The sequence below is a fragment of the Arachis ipaensis genome, chromosome B9 (genome assembly GCF_059453495.1).
Source record: "Arachis ipaensis isolate K30076 ecotype BB chromosome B9, ASM5945349v1, whole genome shotgun sequence".
Lineage (NCBI taxonomy): Eukaryota > Viridiplantae > Streptophyta > Magnoliopsida > Fabales > Fabaceae > Arachis > Arachis ipaensis.
The window spans coordinates 154,034,808-154,052,951 of NC_142444.1; the positions used below are offsets into that span (position 1 = coordinate 154,034,808).

The 18,144-nt window shown below is 38.3% G+C and overlaps 1 protein-coding gene across 3 annotated transcripts; it reads right to left on the reverse strand.

Annotated features, from left to right (window-relative positions):
- Nucleotides 1-332: 332 nt before the first annotated feature.
- LOC107618672 (SET domain-containing protein) lies at nt 333-6,710 on the reverse strand. Of its 3 annotated transcripts, none has more exons than XM_016320798.3 (15): nt 6,470-6,710; nt 6,263-6,378; nt 5,828-5,891; nt 5,607-5,717; nt 5,409-5,468; nt 4,947-5,054; nt 4,025-4,094; nt 3,680-3,720; nt 3,518-3,598; nt 2,898-2,933; nt 2,022-2,105; nt 1,759-1,892; nt 1,306-1,394; nt 1,044-1,192; nt 333-927 (listed from the first exon to the last, which is right to left on the reverse strand). In XM_016320798.3, the coding sequence occupies exons 1-15, from the start codon at nt 6,608-6,610 to the stop codon at nt 781-783; spliced, it is 1,431 nt and encodes a 476-aa protein (XP_016176284.1). In that variant the 5' UTR covers nt 6,611-6,710; the 3' UTR covers nt 333-780. The 3 variants fall into 3 exon arrangements, with proteins under 3 accessions (XP_016176284.1, XP_088356640.1, XP_088356641.1); XM_088500514.1 differs by having other exon boundaries at nt 640-927; nt 5,405-5,506; XM_088500515.1 differs by lacking the exons at nt 3,680-3,720; nt 4,025-4,094 and having other exon boundaries at nt 640-927; nt 5,405-5,506.
- Nucleotides 6,711-18,144: the final 11,434 nt, after the last annotated feature.

Here is an 18,144-nt window from a genome sequence, read left to right on the forward strand (position 1 = left end):
TTGGCAAAATTTCAAATTAATTTAATCTTGTAAGAAATTTTTTATTTAAAATATTGTGAAATGATTTTGGTATATCTAAAACTCAATGTATTTGAATGTAAATTATATGTCTAAGTATATTAATGAATACATAAAAAATAAATTGAAAATGAAGTTAGAATATATAAAAAGATGTTAAAAATAATTAATGCTATAGCCTTCTTACTTAAGTCTAGTTTATTAGCTAGGATTTTATTATAATTTGAAGCTTTACCTTTGTTTATTTATACATTTTTTTATTTATATATAAAAGATGATTCTTTTATGAGTTTAATTTTAATGTACTAGTACACAACTATACAACACATTTATTTTTTGAATAACTATTCATGCAATCAATATAAAAAGGTAATTATTTTTCTTAATGTCTCATTACATAATTGGATGCAATACAGATTTATTTTACACTGAGACAAACAGTTTTGCCATCACATCAGATGCCTCAACCACACAATTCATCATTTTCTGATCCAGAAGGGAGAGAATAAATTAAGGTACAACATGAGAAATATATTTATTTCTACTATTCTACAACAGATGCTGCCCTAACTTGCTCTCTGATATACTCATTCCAAATCCAGTAGGTGATAGAACCAAAACAACTGAGGTTGAATAGTCTAACCAACCAAAAGAAGCAGCTAACCCATAGTCAGCACAATCTTCAGGTTGTGATAATTCCAATATATCTGATGTGGTAGTTTCATTTTCCTGCTATACTGAGGCTGCAGCTACAAACAACTGTTAAGTTGACGACAAACAGTAGTTCTCCAGCCATGTAAAAGCAGAATTCAGAATGCGAAGTTCGCCGCGTAGGAGATCCCGGGCCATGAATCTTCTAACAGGAACTCTTACACAAAATGATGAACAATTGGAAGACTCCTCCAATGACTACAAATAATTGAAATAACACATGAACATACAATTAATACACCTTTACAAAAAAAAAAATGCTCCAATTGTTTTATCTTGCTACCAATCATACACCTATAAGATAAAGTCATTACCATAATGGCTGCACTGCGCTCCTCAATTAATTTGCCGATTAATGACGATAACATCAGGTGGGCTTGAATCTCTTTGTTGACATCCGGTAACGGCCGCCTACCTAGCCTACCATCAGTTTGTGCAGCTTCCACAACCAGATCATCAAGTTCTGATAATTGATCAATGTGAATTACAAAAGTGGATACTGTTAGGTAGAGTTTATTCAACAAGTGTAAACTACTTTTTGGGTGGGAAAAATTAGCAACTAGATGCTATGCGCACCTTGACGATTAGTACAAGAAAGAACACGAGCAAAGGCACGAAGCGATTGCGGAAGACCTTTCCCTTTTCCTTTAGGCCACTTGACCTCCCTATGTGATGATCATAGCTCCATCAGATATCCAAATACTGGCAAGTTTATCAGCAATATTTTAGGGTAAAATCATATAGAGATTTCTGCATTATTAACATGCACATTTTATGCAACCAGACATGTATAAAGGCCGATGCAAAATAGTCAGCAAAAGATATCTCATGCCCAATATACATAAAATTGACTATTCAAGTGCTGTGTGGGTCATCTTTTTTGTCTGATATCGAATGAAAAGGAAAGAAAGAAGCAAATGATAACGATCAGTTTGCTGAAGTAAGCACTGGTTCATGAGCATTAACAAAAGTTTGCACTGATAAAGTAGAATCAACATGACGGATGAAAAATTAAGAATCAGTACAAACTTGATTGTGAAGATGTTCCAAGAATGTTTCAAGTTTTCCGCGTTTTTCCTTGAAGGCACAAAGTATTGTTGCATGAGTTCCAACTTCATCTTGTGCAGAGGATCATGCTTAGGTATATCTAACTGGATCTGAACCTGAGAATGACCAGCATTATTAATCAATGATTACAGATGCAATCATAGAGTTAATAAAGCAACAAGTCGGCAATAAAATTCATTATGCTGTGCTAATGATACAAGAAATTTAATTATTACAAGGAATACCTGGTCATAAATGTTGTAGGGGACTGTAAAACCGAAGTCTAACATCAATGTAGCATTTGAAAACTTTCCATATCTTATCAGTACCTAAAACAATGAAAGCAGAAAACCCAGTAACCTCTAAGTGACAAATTTTACAAACAGCAAAATTTGGCAACAAATTGAAATACATTGTAGCTATTAAACACAATCAAAATCACATAATTGCATAATAGCCCTATACAGAGAAAAAGAAAATACATGATTGCAAGGATCTCTAAATCTAGGGATCATATAATTAAGGTGAAGCAACAATAATGTTCCTTTCGCTCTTTTTTTTTTACCAATTGTTGATTTCTTGTTTTAAGTCACATTCAGTGCAGAAAACTTGTACTTGAGCTATTTTAGTAATTATGGTTCGTGAAAGCATATTCCAAGAGTCTGGCATATTTGCATTCATGGGAATAATGTTGACGTTTTAATTCAGAATATTTCACTATAATGAACAGCATGAAACTCAAGGTAATCCTTGCTGTTTAATCGATAAAGAAACAGCAGGAATCAATGGTCAGCATTTTTGAAATGACATTACTGGTTAATAATGGAAAATACAAAGACAATAAGAGGTAATTTAATCCCTGCAGGTAAAATTTTCATTAAAGAAGACTTTGTTCAAGCTTGCAGAAAATGAAAAATGAGTGAAACTCACATGCAGTTGTCTTCATGTGAAGTTGCTAGTTGAGAATCATTAGATAACAATTTTATCAAACATGTCAAATCATCTAATGGTTCTTAACTAACAACTTTACATGAAGACAACTGCATGGGAGTCTTCACCTTGGAAACCATTAGCACATATGAGACGGGAAAGTATATAGTCTTCAGTAAGAGATATATGACCTGCTCCCCAGGCGCATAGTCACGATCAGAGATAACCTGCACATATTTGCAAATATTAAATTAAATGGGTGTGAGAATTGTTTAAGAAAATATATACATATATATTAATTTGGGTTAAGAAGTGGAACTGGTGTCCTACACTAGTACTTAACCTAATAATAGGTAAGAAAAAAAATACACCTCAAAATATCAGTCTCATAAAAACATTATTTGAGTATTAATGAGGTAATTTCAAAAGCAGATTTTTTTTATATATGGAGAACGATAATACAAAATGAGGGATAAGAGTTCCCCAATACAAAAGCAATGTAAAAAAAGGATATATCTATAAAACATTAGATTCCTAATCTCTCAACATGTCTGTGAGGGAAAGTCCCCTATATAAACATCACGAACCTTACTATATGAGACATTGAATATGAAAAGAGTGGAGTATTAATGGCCATCAGAAAGAAATTTGGCTTTCATCTATGAGAAAATATCTCTTTAAACCATTTTAATAGACTCCAATCACCATGTTAGAATAGATACAAGGGAGAGAAGGGTGTGTGTGTGTGTGTGTGTGTGTGTGTGTGTGTGTGTGTGTGTGTGAGAGAGAGAGAGAGAGAGAGAGAGAGAACTTCTGATAATTGTTTGTCATCATCACTCATCACAATTGCTTCTGAATTCCCATCATGGTTTACAAAATCTGCAAAAGGAATCTAGAACAAAGAAAAAAAGGTCAGAAAACTAACTATGGTTGAAACAAAATATTAAAATAAGTCTCCTTACAGTAACAATACCAGAGATAAACCATTGGTGCTTCCCCATGCTCGAGAACCAACTGATAATGATATTGAGGTTAACAACGAAACTAAAGATGAAAGTCCATATTTACATAAAATATAATAATGAGGTTTCCTTTCAAAATTTGGTATGAGTAAAGATACACCATCATATAGATATCCTTCATACATAGGTGGAGAAAAGAAGGAAAAGACAACTACTAGGGAGGCTGAGTCCCCAAGCATGTCGATCTATTAAAGGAATCTGAAAAGCAGAGCTCCAAAGGGAGGCCATATAGACTAAATCAATGTCGTAGAAAGGGAACTTGGTAGGGAACTACAAATTTTGAAGTGGTTGCTTACCTAGTGTGCATGCATACATGAAGTCTTTATAAGTAATATCTCCAAAACTTTGACTGAAACATTCAAAAATCTGAAATAGACGGACAAATTTGGCACAACCAGTCTTTCAGCTTTTAAACAGTAAAATATAAATAAAACGGGGAACATACCAAATTAAAATATTAGTGAACACAAGAATGCAATTATCACACTTCCAGTGACAAATTTTCAAAAAATAAAAAATGTCGTGCAGGAAAAGATTAGATGTTTGGCCTATATATGATGTAAAGCAAGTCAGATATCTTGAGAGAGAAGAATATTATGCTCCACTGACAGTTATATTTACAATTTTTCTTTTCTTTCTTGTACAAAGTATCTCATATCCTCCCATCTTGTAATTTCAATCTTGTCAATATACTTACAAGTTACAATAAAAAGAAAGGAACATACTGAAACAATATAGGAAGAGCATGCTAAAGCAGCCAAGGTCAATCAATAGTATGCTTATGCTTGTTCAATTAAACTCTATGTGGCCAGAGAATCAAACTATATTTTCTGCTGATGCACGGCACTTCAATTAATGTTGCATGAATCCAGATTTAGCAGTCAGCTCAATTTAATAAGTTACTTGAAAAGACATGGTGTCCTGATACACTCGGTACTCTGATCCAGTTACTTACCTATTGCCGTTTGAACAGCAATACATTTCTTTAATTTTGATTGAAAGAACTCTTGATGATTCTAAATTTCAATATATAGAAGTAATCAATTCATCATGACCTCTTATACTCCATACTCTAAGACTACCTATTCTAGGTTTCTATATTCTGATTAGTTTTGTCTTAAGATGTTTCATCATATCATATATGTGTATTCCTCCCCTGGCAGAAAATGACTTGCATTTCATAAGTTAGAATATATATAGCCAACACAAAGCACTTACAGGTCTGATTGCCAAGAAGTCCCTTTCAATTTGAGACTTTTGGTTAATTGTTTCCCAATAAACCGAGCTTCGATGAATCATCTCCAGCTCACTTTCATTCCAAAAAATCTAAGATTAAAAAAAATACCATAGTGAATAATATAGTTTATAATAGCACAATGTAGTGAAATGTGTAAAAGAAAAATAAATCATAGTCATACACCATGTAACAAGAACAATTTTTACCATGTTAAAAAGATGGGTTATGCTATGTGTACACCAAAATCAGCCACCAAAGTCAGCCACCAGTATAAAATACATGCTGGAATACAAATACACATTTAAAATAAATTAAACTACACATGTATTTATACACAAATACATTAGTGGCTGATTTTAGTGGCTAATTTTGGTGTACAAATAGCATTTCTCTAAAAAGATAAAAGATCATTACTCAAAAACCAAAATGAAAAGAAAACCTGCCGTGTTATGCAACTCCTCTTGCCATGGTAGACGGCAGATATAAGGATTCCACTGAGAGTCCTGCATACAGAGAGAGATATTTCAGACATACAAGCAAGCTTCAAGATTTTACCAAGAGCAAAACTCAAAGTTTGCAAAAGTTCAACAATTCCCAAATTTCAGATGAAACCTTTTACAGGAACATGATAACAATGGTACCTGACCCAATTTCCGCTCAATTAGAAGAAGAACAGCAAGTTTTGCAACATTCGCAACTTCCTCACTGATCAGAGATTTGATCTTAGCAGGGAGATTATCTGCTGTTATTTGCTACAAAACCAATTACAAATACTATCTTATCAAGAGTGACTTGTCATTGTGACATATAAAAAGCAAGCCATAACATATAGTTCGAGGAAAGATTAAGAGTGGATGCCTACCACTCTATAAGGAACCTTCAAAATACAATCTCCGGTTTTTATCGCCTTAGAAGCAAACAGAGACCTAGATGCAAGACACAAATTAATAGTTACTAAACCACCATTAATTAATATAATAATATATAATATAAACAGGAAGATGTTCCATCTTCGGTATATCATTCTGTGTTATGACTTATAAAGAATATTAACCCATAAACTACTCCTAAATTCACAATCATTCTTACTATTCGATTTCAAGAATGATGACATAGGAAACAATAAGCATGCAGTTAAGAGCTAGAACCTGGTAGGTTTTCATTTCTTACATTACAACATTAATCTCTTAAGGGAAGCACCTACATTAGGATTAGGATTACAATGAACTTCAAATTGAGCATTGTTTTCCCTGTTCAATGGAAACAAATTCAATCAGCAGAAGAACAAAGAGGGTACCTGCCATATGAAGATTTACCAATTGAAAGCGATGAAGAAATTCTACAACCAGCTTTCCGCTCCAACCATGACAAAAATCCATCATCGTCACATGTTTCAACAGATTTGCCATTAACCTGGTTCAAAACAGTGTTTGGATGGAAAAGGAAAATAAAAATGTGATAAGAAATAGATAGAAGGGAGAAAAAGGTTGAAAGAATTTCGAACCTGAGGTTGGGCCAAAGAAGTGAACTTGAGGAGAATGGAAGAAGAAGAAGAGTGAAGAGAATGAGGTTGATGGTGATGGATACTGTAAGGAACACTATGCAGAGACCAACGGAAGATTGCAGTGCGAGCTCGAAATGGCATTGCGGCGCCTCCGTCGTTGAAAACGGTGTCGTTTGCAGAGTGGCAAACTGGCAATGACTGCTAGCTTCACCTGAGTTCAGTTGTATCAGCTGTTGTTAGAGGAAGGGCATTATAGGGAAATACTCTATTCTATTTTTTCTTTTCATATAATTTTTATATTAAATAATGAGGAATGTTAGGCCAGCCATTTTAGTATTTTGTAACTATCAATTGGTCATTAATAATATTTTTAATGGTGTGAGATTACATCTAATGGTGGGAAATCACTCACTTTTATTTTGATGGTTAAGTGCTGGCCAGAAAACACAAAAATTGCTAGTCCCCTAAACTTTTCCTTAAATAATATAGGAAGCGGTTCTCATATTCCGCTGCACTTAGCGAAACGTGATATTCCATCTATGTTAACCATTTAGATATAATATAAATTATGTGAACGTTCAAGATTTTGAAAACTTTTTTTGAGTGAACATGAAGAGGAGGAGTTTATGGTGGACTTCAAACTGGCTATGTAGTTGAAAAGTATTGAAACTCATATATTATCTTGTCTGACCATGTGCAATGAAACTTGGTGTCATGGTGTGCTTTTGGCTTTTCGCGTGGTCTTGAACATACAGTCGAGTTGACAATTTGTTGGAAATGGGCTTAATAAGCATATTTGTTTAATCATGGAAGAAAACAATTTTTGGTAATCATAGAATGAATAAGAAATGATCCTAATTGAATAGAAAGAATACTATATATGTAATTGGATAATTTGTTTTTTAAAAAATACAGCAATGTTCCGAAGAAATAAGAGAGGAATTGAAATATGCAAAATATAGTGACAGATAAAATAATATTTTTTATGAGAGAAAAAATAGAGTGAAATTATTGTAAAATCGAACTATTTAAATGTATATGAAATTTGTCTTAATTTGTTTATTGTATATTATATGAATGAATTATTTGTGGGGATAAAGTTAAATTTTTTTTAATGTATTATAAAATAAATAATTAAAAATAATATAAAATTCTTTAATATTATGCAATATTTTTGGCAAATTTAATCGATCATCAATAAGTGAAAAAAAAATCACTCTGAATAATTTGAATGAAAAATATATCCCTTCAAACTTTAAATTAAAGTACTATGATTTTTTGTTGGTTATATTAATAAAGAAATTATTAAATTGACAAGTTCATATGAAATAATTAGTGTTGATTTATACGGTTTTAAAAATTGTATAATTAAAATTGGTTTAATTATTTTATTAGTTTTTATAATTTTATCAAATTTATAATTAAATATTTATATTTTTTAATTTAGTTTTTAAACTATTTTTAATTTTGTAATTGGATTATTTTTATGTTAAAAATGTTAAAATTAATAGAATATTTTTCTTAAAAAATATGTAATTAAAGATCTGATTAAGTTCTTAACTATGAATACATTTATGGATACCTTTATAACAATCTAATTATAAATACTGAATAATTAAACTATTAAAATTTAAAAAATAGATAATAGAATAAAAAATTTGAGATAACACATACTCGCAATTTATATAGAATTTATGTTTAAAATGAAATTGAAATTTAAAATTTAAATATTTTTAGTCTAATTCAAGGGTCGTAATTCAAACCATAAATTTTATGAGACTTATAATTTAAAATTAAAAACGTAGTTAGTATCAAATTAAAATAAGGGATATTATTAAAGTTTTTTTGTTAGTATTTTCAATTATATTTTGTAATGAAGATATAATAATAAAGAAATGTAAATATTTTAAACATAAATTATATTTGTTACAAAACCAAATTTTCAAAGTGAAAATAAGTAAATAACGTATTTCTTAAAAAATTACAAGGGTAAGCAATTTTTTAAAAAGTTGATCAGCATTTAACCGTAAAAAAAAATGGAATGATCTCACACTATTGAATTTAATCTCACACTATTAAAAATACTATTGATAACCAATTGGTTATAAAACACAAAAGTTGCTGGCTCCTAGTACTTCTCTTTTTTTTTTGAAATAATATATGTATCTGTTCATACCCTAGCCCAATGATAAGGCCCAGGTCCAAACGGAAGGCCCAATCCAAAGGATTAAGCCTCGCTCTACACCGACCTTCACCCCATGAAGTCGGTCCCTACCACGACTTGCTCTAAAGAAGTCGAGACGAAGATTAGCTGGCAGATAAACACTCATTCAAATGAGTAACTGCCCCTAAAATCTCTCTACCCACTTCCTGGAGTCATATCTCAACCTCCCTAAGATAAAGGGACGGTTACTCCCCATAAATAACGGAACTACACCAATGGTTGTTATGGGTTCACCACTATAAATACATTGACACTTCTCAGGTATCTCAGAAGCCCAATACTCTCTAGACCTGTTTTGCTCCCTTTGCTGACTTTGGCATCGGAGTGTCTTTGCATGTACCACCCCCCATTCTCTCATACCGAAGTCAGACGGGGGCCTTGAATAATCAATCTGCTTGGATACTTCCTCATTCCGACGATTGGGCCAGCCAAATTAATCCAACCCAATAATCTCCGGTTACCCATCGTAACATTGGCGCCGTTGCCGGGGACCTGAGAGATCAACTAGTAATGGCGGACGTACCCCCTGAGGATGGTCATGTGGCGTCGGATTCCGAACAAGAGAATCTGAATACCGGAAACAATGACGCAGACTTGACCCTCCACCAGGAAACCAACGACCAACACAGGGAAGGAACCTCCGGATTTAAAAATCCGAAGACAAATTCCTCGGAGGGGTGTGAATCAGAAAAGGACGGACCATCCCACGCAACTGAACTAATGGGGCTAGTCCATGTCCACCAAAGTCGCTTGGAACAGTTGGAACAGGAACGGGAGCGACAAAAGGAGATAGAAAAGCACCTAAGAGAGGAGATGGATCGACGAAAAGAGTTAGAGAAGAAACTCTTAAAGTTAGAATCCTCCCTCAGAGGTCGGAACTCCCGTGACGATCGAGAAGAGTCGCCCCCGGGAGGGGAGGACCCTTTTAGTGAGGACATAATGAGGGCAAAAGTTCCAAAAAACTTTAAAAGCCCCGATATGGACCTCTATGACGGAACCACTGATCCGGAGCATCATCTAAGCAACTTTAAAAGTCGGATGTATCTGGCTGATGCTTCTGATGCAACGCGCTGCAAAGCTTTCCCGACCACCTTATCGAAAGCAGCGATGAAGTGGTTTGATAGTCTCCCTCCAAGGTCTGTCACCAGCTTCGAGGACCTCTCGAGGAAGTTTCTAATGAGGTTCTCCATTCAGAAAGATAAAGTAAAGCATGCACCGAGATTATATGGAAAGGTTCAACAAAGCATGCTTAGAGATTCAAGACCTGCCCACCGAGGCAGTCATTATGGGGCTGGTAAATGGACTTAGAGAAGGTTCTTTCTCACAGTCCATATCAAAAAGGCACCCCACCTCCCTGAGTGATGTACAAGAAAGAGCTGAAAAGTACATCAACATGGAGGAAAATGCCAGGCTGAGAGAGTCGAGCTGGCGACCTGGGCACCTTCCCTCAATAAAGGAGAGAGAAAGAGAGCCCAAGAAGAAAGAAGACCTCGGTCCCGATAGACCCAGGAAATATCACTCTTATACTCCTCTAAAGGTTTCTATAGTGGACGTATACAGAGAAATTTGCAATACTGAAAGGCTGCCACCTCCCAGGCCCATTAAAAATAAAAGAGGGGGGAGTCGCAGCGACTACTGTGAGTACCATAAAATATATGGTCACTCAACAAATGACTATTACGACCTTAAAAATGTGATAGAAAAGCTGGCCAGAGAAGGCCGACTTGACAGATATCTCATAGAAAGGTCGGACAATCATGGGAAGAGAAAGCGAGACGATACGGATAGAAGAGACCTACCACCGCAGTCTCCGGAGAGACATATACATATGATCTTAGGCGGATTCGCGGGAGGGGGACTCACCAAGTCCGCTCGCAAAAGACACCTCAAGCGAGTCTACTAGGTCGGAAATGAATCGTCCGACCTCCCCACCATCTCATTTACAAAGGAAGATGGGCAAGGAGTAATCCCTGGACACGACGATCCAGTGGTAATAACTATGATCCTAGCTAATGCCCATCTCCACAGAACCCTAGTAGATCAAGGAAGCTCGGCGGATATCCTTTTCAAGCCCGCGTTTGACAAACTGGGGGTGGATGAAAAGGAGTTAAGAGCCTACCCCGACACCTTGTACGGGCTAGGCGATACGCCAATAAAACCACTAGGATTTCTACCCCTCCACACCACCTTCGGAAAGGGGGAAAAATCAAAAACTCTGAGCATAGACTTTATAGTCATCGACGTGGGGTCAGCATACAATGCCCTAATCGGTAGAACTACCCTGAATCAACTCGGAGCGGTGGTGTCTACCCTCTATCTTTGCATGAAAGTTCCGACACCTGCGGGAATAGCAACAGTCATCGTTGTCAAACTCTCGAGTTAACTCGTAAACTTGTACGAGTTTACGAGTTTAGATATGGAAACGAGTTGACTCGGACATAGACTCTATCCTGAGTAAACTCGGCTACACTTGGCTGGACTCGGTCAAACTCGGACAAACTCGTGAGTTTAGGACCGAGTTAGCGAGTTTGTGTTTTTCTTCATTTTTACTAAAAAAATGTTATTTTGAAACAAAAAAAAAACTTTTTTTTATTAGGGTTACGATAACACTCCCAAAGAATGAAAGAAAACTCACTCACAACTCACTCATCTGCGTCGTTTCTCTCAAGTCTCACTTTCTCCATGTTCTACCGCAGTCGATGTTCCCCGTTGAGCTGCCGCTGTTTGCTTGCGTCTACTACCTCTGCTCTTATTTGCGCTATTGTCTTTGTGAATTTTATCTATGTTACCCTCTACTTTGTATTTCTTCACATCTCCATTATCCGCAACTCCATCATGCTATCACCGTTTACGAGTTCGATTACTTCTCCTACAGTCATATCTCTTTACGACGTCGTGAAATCCATGACTCTTTGTCATCATCGTTTCGTGCTGCTGCTGCACCCTTGTCTTCGATCTACTGTTGCTGAAACTTTTTCCCTTCTTTTCTTTTGTATCCTCTATTTTTTGTATGCCTTTTGCCCCTTTTTTTGAGCATTTACTTCTTGATTTAGTTTTTTTTTCTTTTTAAATTTTATTGCTTCTAATTTTAGCCTATTGCTTATCGTTTATGTTAGATGGCCAGATAGTTCATCCATTCATGGCTGATTAGTAATTAATTATTTTGATTAGAGTTAATTTGATTATTTGATATTGTTCAATGTTCAATTAAAGATTTAGTATTACAGATTTAGAATTTTTAATTTTGTGTGTTCTATGTTGTATTTGTATAAGAATAATTATAGAGGATTTGAAAGTGTATTTTAAAATATTTGTTATAATGTATGCTACTATTTTAATTTATTATGTGCTTTAAGATTGATATTATTAATTTTGAAGGGTCAGAATTAAGCAAATATACATTATGTATGAATATATATATATATATATAAACTTCATAACAGGTGAACTCGTACGAGTCTACGAGTTAACTCGTGAGTCGAGTCTAGGTCAGTTCCACGAGTTTACTTAAACTCGCGAGTTCGACAACCTTGGCAACAGTGCGGGAAGACCAGAAGTTGGCAAGAAAGTGCTACAATGAAAGCCTGAACCTAAGGGGAAAAGGCAAAGAGGTTCACACCATAGAGCTCGGTGGTGCAAGGGCCAAAGAAGAGTTACGACCACAGCCAGGAGGAAAAACTGAAGAAATACAGGTCGGCGAAGAGGAATGGAAGAATACCAGCATAGGAGCCAACCTAGGGGAAACCCTGAAGCAAGGGTTGACTAAGCTCCTAAGAGACAATTCTGACCTCTTCGCCTGGAAAGCTTCCGACATGCCTGGGATAGACCCCGAGCTCATGTCCCACAAGCTCTCGGTACATCCGGGATCCCGACCTGTACAACAGAGAAGGCGCAAGCTCGGCCCGGAGCGAGCCCTAGTGGTGGAAGAGCAAGTACAGGCACTCCTAGAAGCTAGCTTCATTAGAGAAGTTAAATATCCAACATGGCTAGCAAATGTAGTGCTAGTCAAGAAGCAAAACGGCAAATGGAGGATGTGTGTTGACTACACCGACTTAAATAAGGCATGTCCCAAAGACCCTTATCCACTCCCGAGTATTGATACCCTAGTAGATTCTAGCTCGGGATATCAATACTTGTCATTCATGGATGCCTACTCGGGATATAACCAAATCCCAATGTATGAGCCAGACCAGGAGAAAACATCATTCATCACGCCCAGAGCAAATTTTTGCTACGTGGTCATGCCATTTGGATTAAAAAATGCAGGGGCCACATACCAAAGGCTGATGAACAAGGTGTTTGCTTCTCACCTTGGGAGCTTAATGGAAGTCTATGTAGACGACATGCTAGTAAAAACCAAGGAAGAAGCCGACCTCTTGGCAGACCTCTCGCAAGTATTCGACACCATAAGGTTACACGGGATGAGGCTAAATCCCGCAAAGTGTACCTTCACGGTGGAGGCCGGAAAATTCCTAGGATTCATGCTAACACAGAGAGGGATTGAAGCAAATCCTGATAAGTGTAAAGCTATCCTGGAAATGAAGAGCCCGACTTGCTTAAGAGAGGTTCAGCAACTGAATGGCCGACTTGCAGCCCTCTCTAGATTTTTGGCAGGATCGACACTAAAATCCCTTTCACTGTTTTATTTATTAAGAAAGGGATGCCAGTTTGAATGGACTCCAGAATGCGAAGGAGCGTTCCAGGAGTTCAAAAGATTCTTGAGCCAACTACCAATACTGACCCGACCTCTAGTTGGGGAGGACCTTGTCTTTTATTTGTCCGTAGCAGACAAAGCTGTCGCATCAGCCCTGATAAGGGAGGACAAGGTCGGACAGCATCCGGTTTACTTCATCAGCAAAGTTCTACAGGGCCTCGAGCTAAGGTACCACAAACTAGAAAAGTTTGCCTACTCCTTAGTAATAGCCTCACGAAGGCTACGGCATTACTTTCAAGCACATACAATAAAAGTCCGCACGAACCAACCCATGAAGCAAATCCTCCAAAAGACGGATGTTGCAGGGAGAATGGTTCAATGGGCAATAGAGCTCTCCGAGTTCGACTTGAAGTATGAAACTCGGACAGCAATCAAAGCCCAATGTCTCACCGACTTCATAGCAAAATACGCGGGAGATCAAGAGAAAAAGCCAACTACATGAGAACTTTATGTAGATGGATCCTCAAACAAGACAGGAAGCGGTGCAGGCATAATACTGGCCGACGAAAGGGGAACCCAAATAGAGGTATCCCTCAAATTTGAATTCCCAGCTTCAAATAATCAGGCAGAATATGAAGCCCTGATTGCAGGATTGAAGCTGGCCGAAGAAGTCGGTGCAACAAAAGTGATGATATACAGTGACTCTCAGGTGGTGACCTCCCAGATAAATAGAGAGTATCAGGCCAAAGACCCAAACATGAAGAGATACTTGAAAAAAACTCTGGAGTATCTAGGGCGCTTTGCGGAGACCGAGGTTAGGCATATAACTCGGGATCTCAATAGTAGAGCAGATGCCCTCTCCAAGTTAGCAAGTACAAAGCCAGGTGGGAATAATAGAAGCCTGATCCAGGAAACTCTCCAAGAGCCCTCTGTAGTAAAAGCAGAGGGCAAACAAGATGTCCTCGAGGTATCCGGGCTAAATCTCGGATGGATGAATCCTCTGGTCGAATACCTAAAATTCGACATCCTCCCCAAAGAGGAAAAAGAGGCCAAGAAAATCCGGAGAGAAGCACAATATTACACTTTGGTGAAAAGTATACTTTATAAAAGAGGAATATCAACACCATTGTTGAAGTGCGTACCGACCTCAAGGACCACTGAAGTGCTAGAGGAAGTTCATAATGGGATCTGCGGAAACCATCTCGGAGCTAGGTCACTAGCCAGAAAAGTAATCCGAGCTGGATTCTACTGGCCGACCTTGCAGAAAGATGCCACAGAATTTGTGAAAAAATGCCAACCATGCCAGATGCATACAAATTTCCACGTGGCTCCCCCCAAGGAGCTAATCAGTATAACTTCTCCATGGCCCTTTGCAAAATGGGGGATGGACCTGTTAGGACCTTTTTCCCAGGCCCCAGGACAAGTCAAATACTTAATTGTGGGAATAGACTACTTCACAAAGTGGATAGAAGCAGAACCATTGGCCACCATCACCGCCCAGAGAAGTCGGAGGTTCCTCTACAAAAATATCATCACAAGGTATGGGATACCTTATTCCATTACTACAGACAACGGAACTCAGTTCACCGACTCTACCTTTAGAAGCCTAGTGGCCAGTATGAAAATCAAACACCAGTTCACCTTGGTGGAACACCCACAAGCAAATGGACAAGCCGAGGCAGCCAACAAAGTCATACTGGCAGGGCTAAAGAAAAGACTACAAGATGCAAAAGGAGCCTGGACAGAGGAGCTCCCCCAAGTGTTGTGGGCTTATCGGACGACACCCCAATCTGCCACTGGAGAAACACCCTTCCGACTTGTCTATGGGGTAGAAGCTATGATACCAGTGGAAATCAGTGAGCAAAGCCCAAGGGTGATTCTCCATGATGAAATCGAAAACATACAGGGGCACAAAGAGGAGCTTGAGTTGCTCCCCGAAGTCCGAGAACAAGCCCAGATAAGAGAAGCAACGCTGAAGCAAAGGATGGCTACCAGGTACAACAAGAAAGTCATTCGAAGAAGTTTCGCACTAAACGATCTGGTCTTGATCAGAAACGACATAAGAGTCAACAAATCGGCGGAAGGAAAACTCGCTGCCAATTGGAAAGGACCCTACAAAGTTAGCGAAGTCTTAGGAAAAGGTTATTATAAGGTGACCGACTTAAACGGCACCGAGCTACCAAGGTCGTGGCATGCTTGTAACATGAAAAGGTACTATAGCTAAAAGCGTACTCTACTATCTGATGTACTCTTTTCCCAACTTCACGATTTTTTCCCAAAAATTAAAGGGTTTTTTCTGAAGAAGGGTTTTTAACGAGGCATCATAATAGAGGCTAAGGGGGGAATAGATCATTAAACCCTCAGTAGCCGTAAAGTACCTTCCCAAATAAATAAAGATTTTTTTTACAATATCTTTTATAAATTCCTTCTCGTTTACTTTTCTACGAAACGCGCCGACTTAAGCTCGACAAAATGTGAAAATCCCATGAACCGACCTAGATGGTCATTAGGATAAAACGACGAGGTACAAGTCAGTGTAAAGAGGTTATAAAAGTTGATCGTGAGAAACTCGGAAACATTCCGACTCATAAGTCGAAATGAAACACCGAGTAGAAAAGAAAACGTATCGCAAAAATAACCTAAGTCATAAGAACTCAATAAAACAAAGTTGAGTACAAGGAATAACAAAAAAGGGATCGAAAAAATCTAGAAAAAGCTTAAAAGCTGTCCTATAGTCCTTAAAGCGAAAAGGCTCAGGAAAACAAACAAGCCAAAGGAAAGGTTTTTTAGAAAAGATCAAGGGGACTTCGAAAAATCAAAATCAGAAAAGCATGCACACAAAAAGGTAGCTGAAACCCTTATACCAAAAAGGGTATTTTTGTTAAAATAAAACTCTTATAAAAAAAAGGATAATTATGAATATTCTTTTTGTTTACGGCCATAAAAGGCCAATGTCAACACACCACCACCACAAATATAAAGAGTTTAAAAAGGGGGGGACCCACAGGCCGGGCCCCATATAGCCAACAAATAACAAATTCTTAAAGAGCATTACCACCAGGACCAAAGGGAGTAGTCGGATCACCACCAGAGTCGGGAAGAGAAGTCGGAGCACCATCAGGACCAGGGAGAGAAGTGTCCATAGGAGTCGGAGAAGAGGTGCCGAAAGGTCTGGAGAAACTCGGAACATCCTTTTGACGAGGAGGGGACTCAAATGATTCTCTGCCCCCAAGTCTTCAAATCTGACTCGGTGACGACCTCGGGAGCTGGGGGATAAACTATGGCACCATCAATAACGACCTTGTCAGGATCCAAAGGAGAGAGATCCAGGTCGGGAGCAAGGACTCCGACCTGCTCCTTAAAAATCCTCCAGGCCTCCTCTGCCCCCTCAGTAATAGAGTCCTCCAACTCGGCGTAGGCAGTCTGAGAGTTCAACAAATCCCTCCTTACAGCCACAAGGTCCTCAAATAAACTCTGATAACTCCCCTGCGCCTTTTTTCTCAAGCCCTCCTCCATGTTACATAGGGCTTGTAACTTGCTCTCCTTCTCTCGGAGGCCATCCCTCTCCTCCTTCAATTTGGCGACCTCCTTCTTCAACTCCTTCTCATGTTCCTGATATATGAAAAGCCTTCCCTCCAACTCTTCAACCCTAGAGGTTGAACCCAGAGAGCTAAGAGGAGTCTTCTCAAAAATATCGAGGAACTTGGCACAAATCTCTGCCGCCCTGATACTCTCCTTAGCCAGAATAGTGAGGTGGTTCAGAATAGAAACATCATCCATACCTATACGGGTATGGGGTAGATGAATTTTCGGATAAATGCAGGAGCATCCACCTTAGCCTCACCTTCAAAAGAAGAGCCAGACTCTAAAGCCTTGCGCTTCTTCTTCTCTGGCTCAGGAGAAGGTCGGGGAGGAGGGGACGGCTGAGAAAAAGCCAAAGAGGAGATAACAATGGGCTAAGAAGGAGTCCCCAAATTTCGAGAAGAAGGGGGAGGAAGAGGAAGAGGAGAGCTAGTTACCCTGGCACCACCGGTTCTGGCGCGAGACCTCGCCTTGGCCTACTAGACTCTCTGGTAAGACTCATTGGAATTCTTCCTCGCCATCTCTGTAAAAGAAAACAATTAGTAAAACAAGTCGGTAAACTTCAAGTCGATAGAAACAAGTCGGAAACAAAGTAGATAAAAGCTACCTAGTTGTGTCTGGACAAAAGACGATGACCCCTGGAGAAATTTTTTGGTATCCAGATATGGGGCCCTCCCCCATACTTCTCGGAGGAACCCTACAATGGCTGCCTCCACCTCATACAGATCCTCCAAACCATATTTCTCACAGGGAGAAGCCTCTAACCAGTACAAGGGAAAGCGAGGAGAAGAATTCTCATCCAAGAAAAATGGGTGGTGACCCTCTACGGCTTGAACTTTGAAAAAATAATTTTTGAAGTCATGGAAAGATTCATCAAAAAGGGTAAAGACCCTCCGACCTTGTATAGCTCGGAAGGACACCCATTGTTGCTTATTATTCTGCCCACTGAAGGGCTTGGTCATGTGGAAAAGAAAGAAAAAATCCTCAAAGAAGTCAGAAATTCCAAGGCATGGCTGATAAACTGATAAATTTTCAAAAAAGCTCCAGGAATTGGGGTAAAGCTGGGTAGGTGCAACACGACAGTGACGTAAAACAGCAATCTCAAAATTAGAGAAAGGGAGAAAAACGCCCAGGCGGGTGATCATGCTCTCGTACATATAAAAGAAATGAGGGGCTGCCTCTAAAGTCCTCCCAAAGCAAACCCGGTCTTCCAGA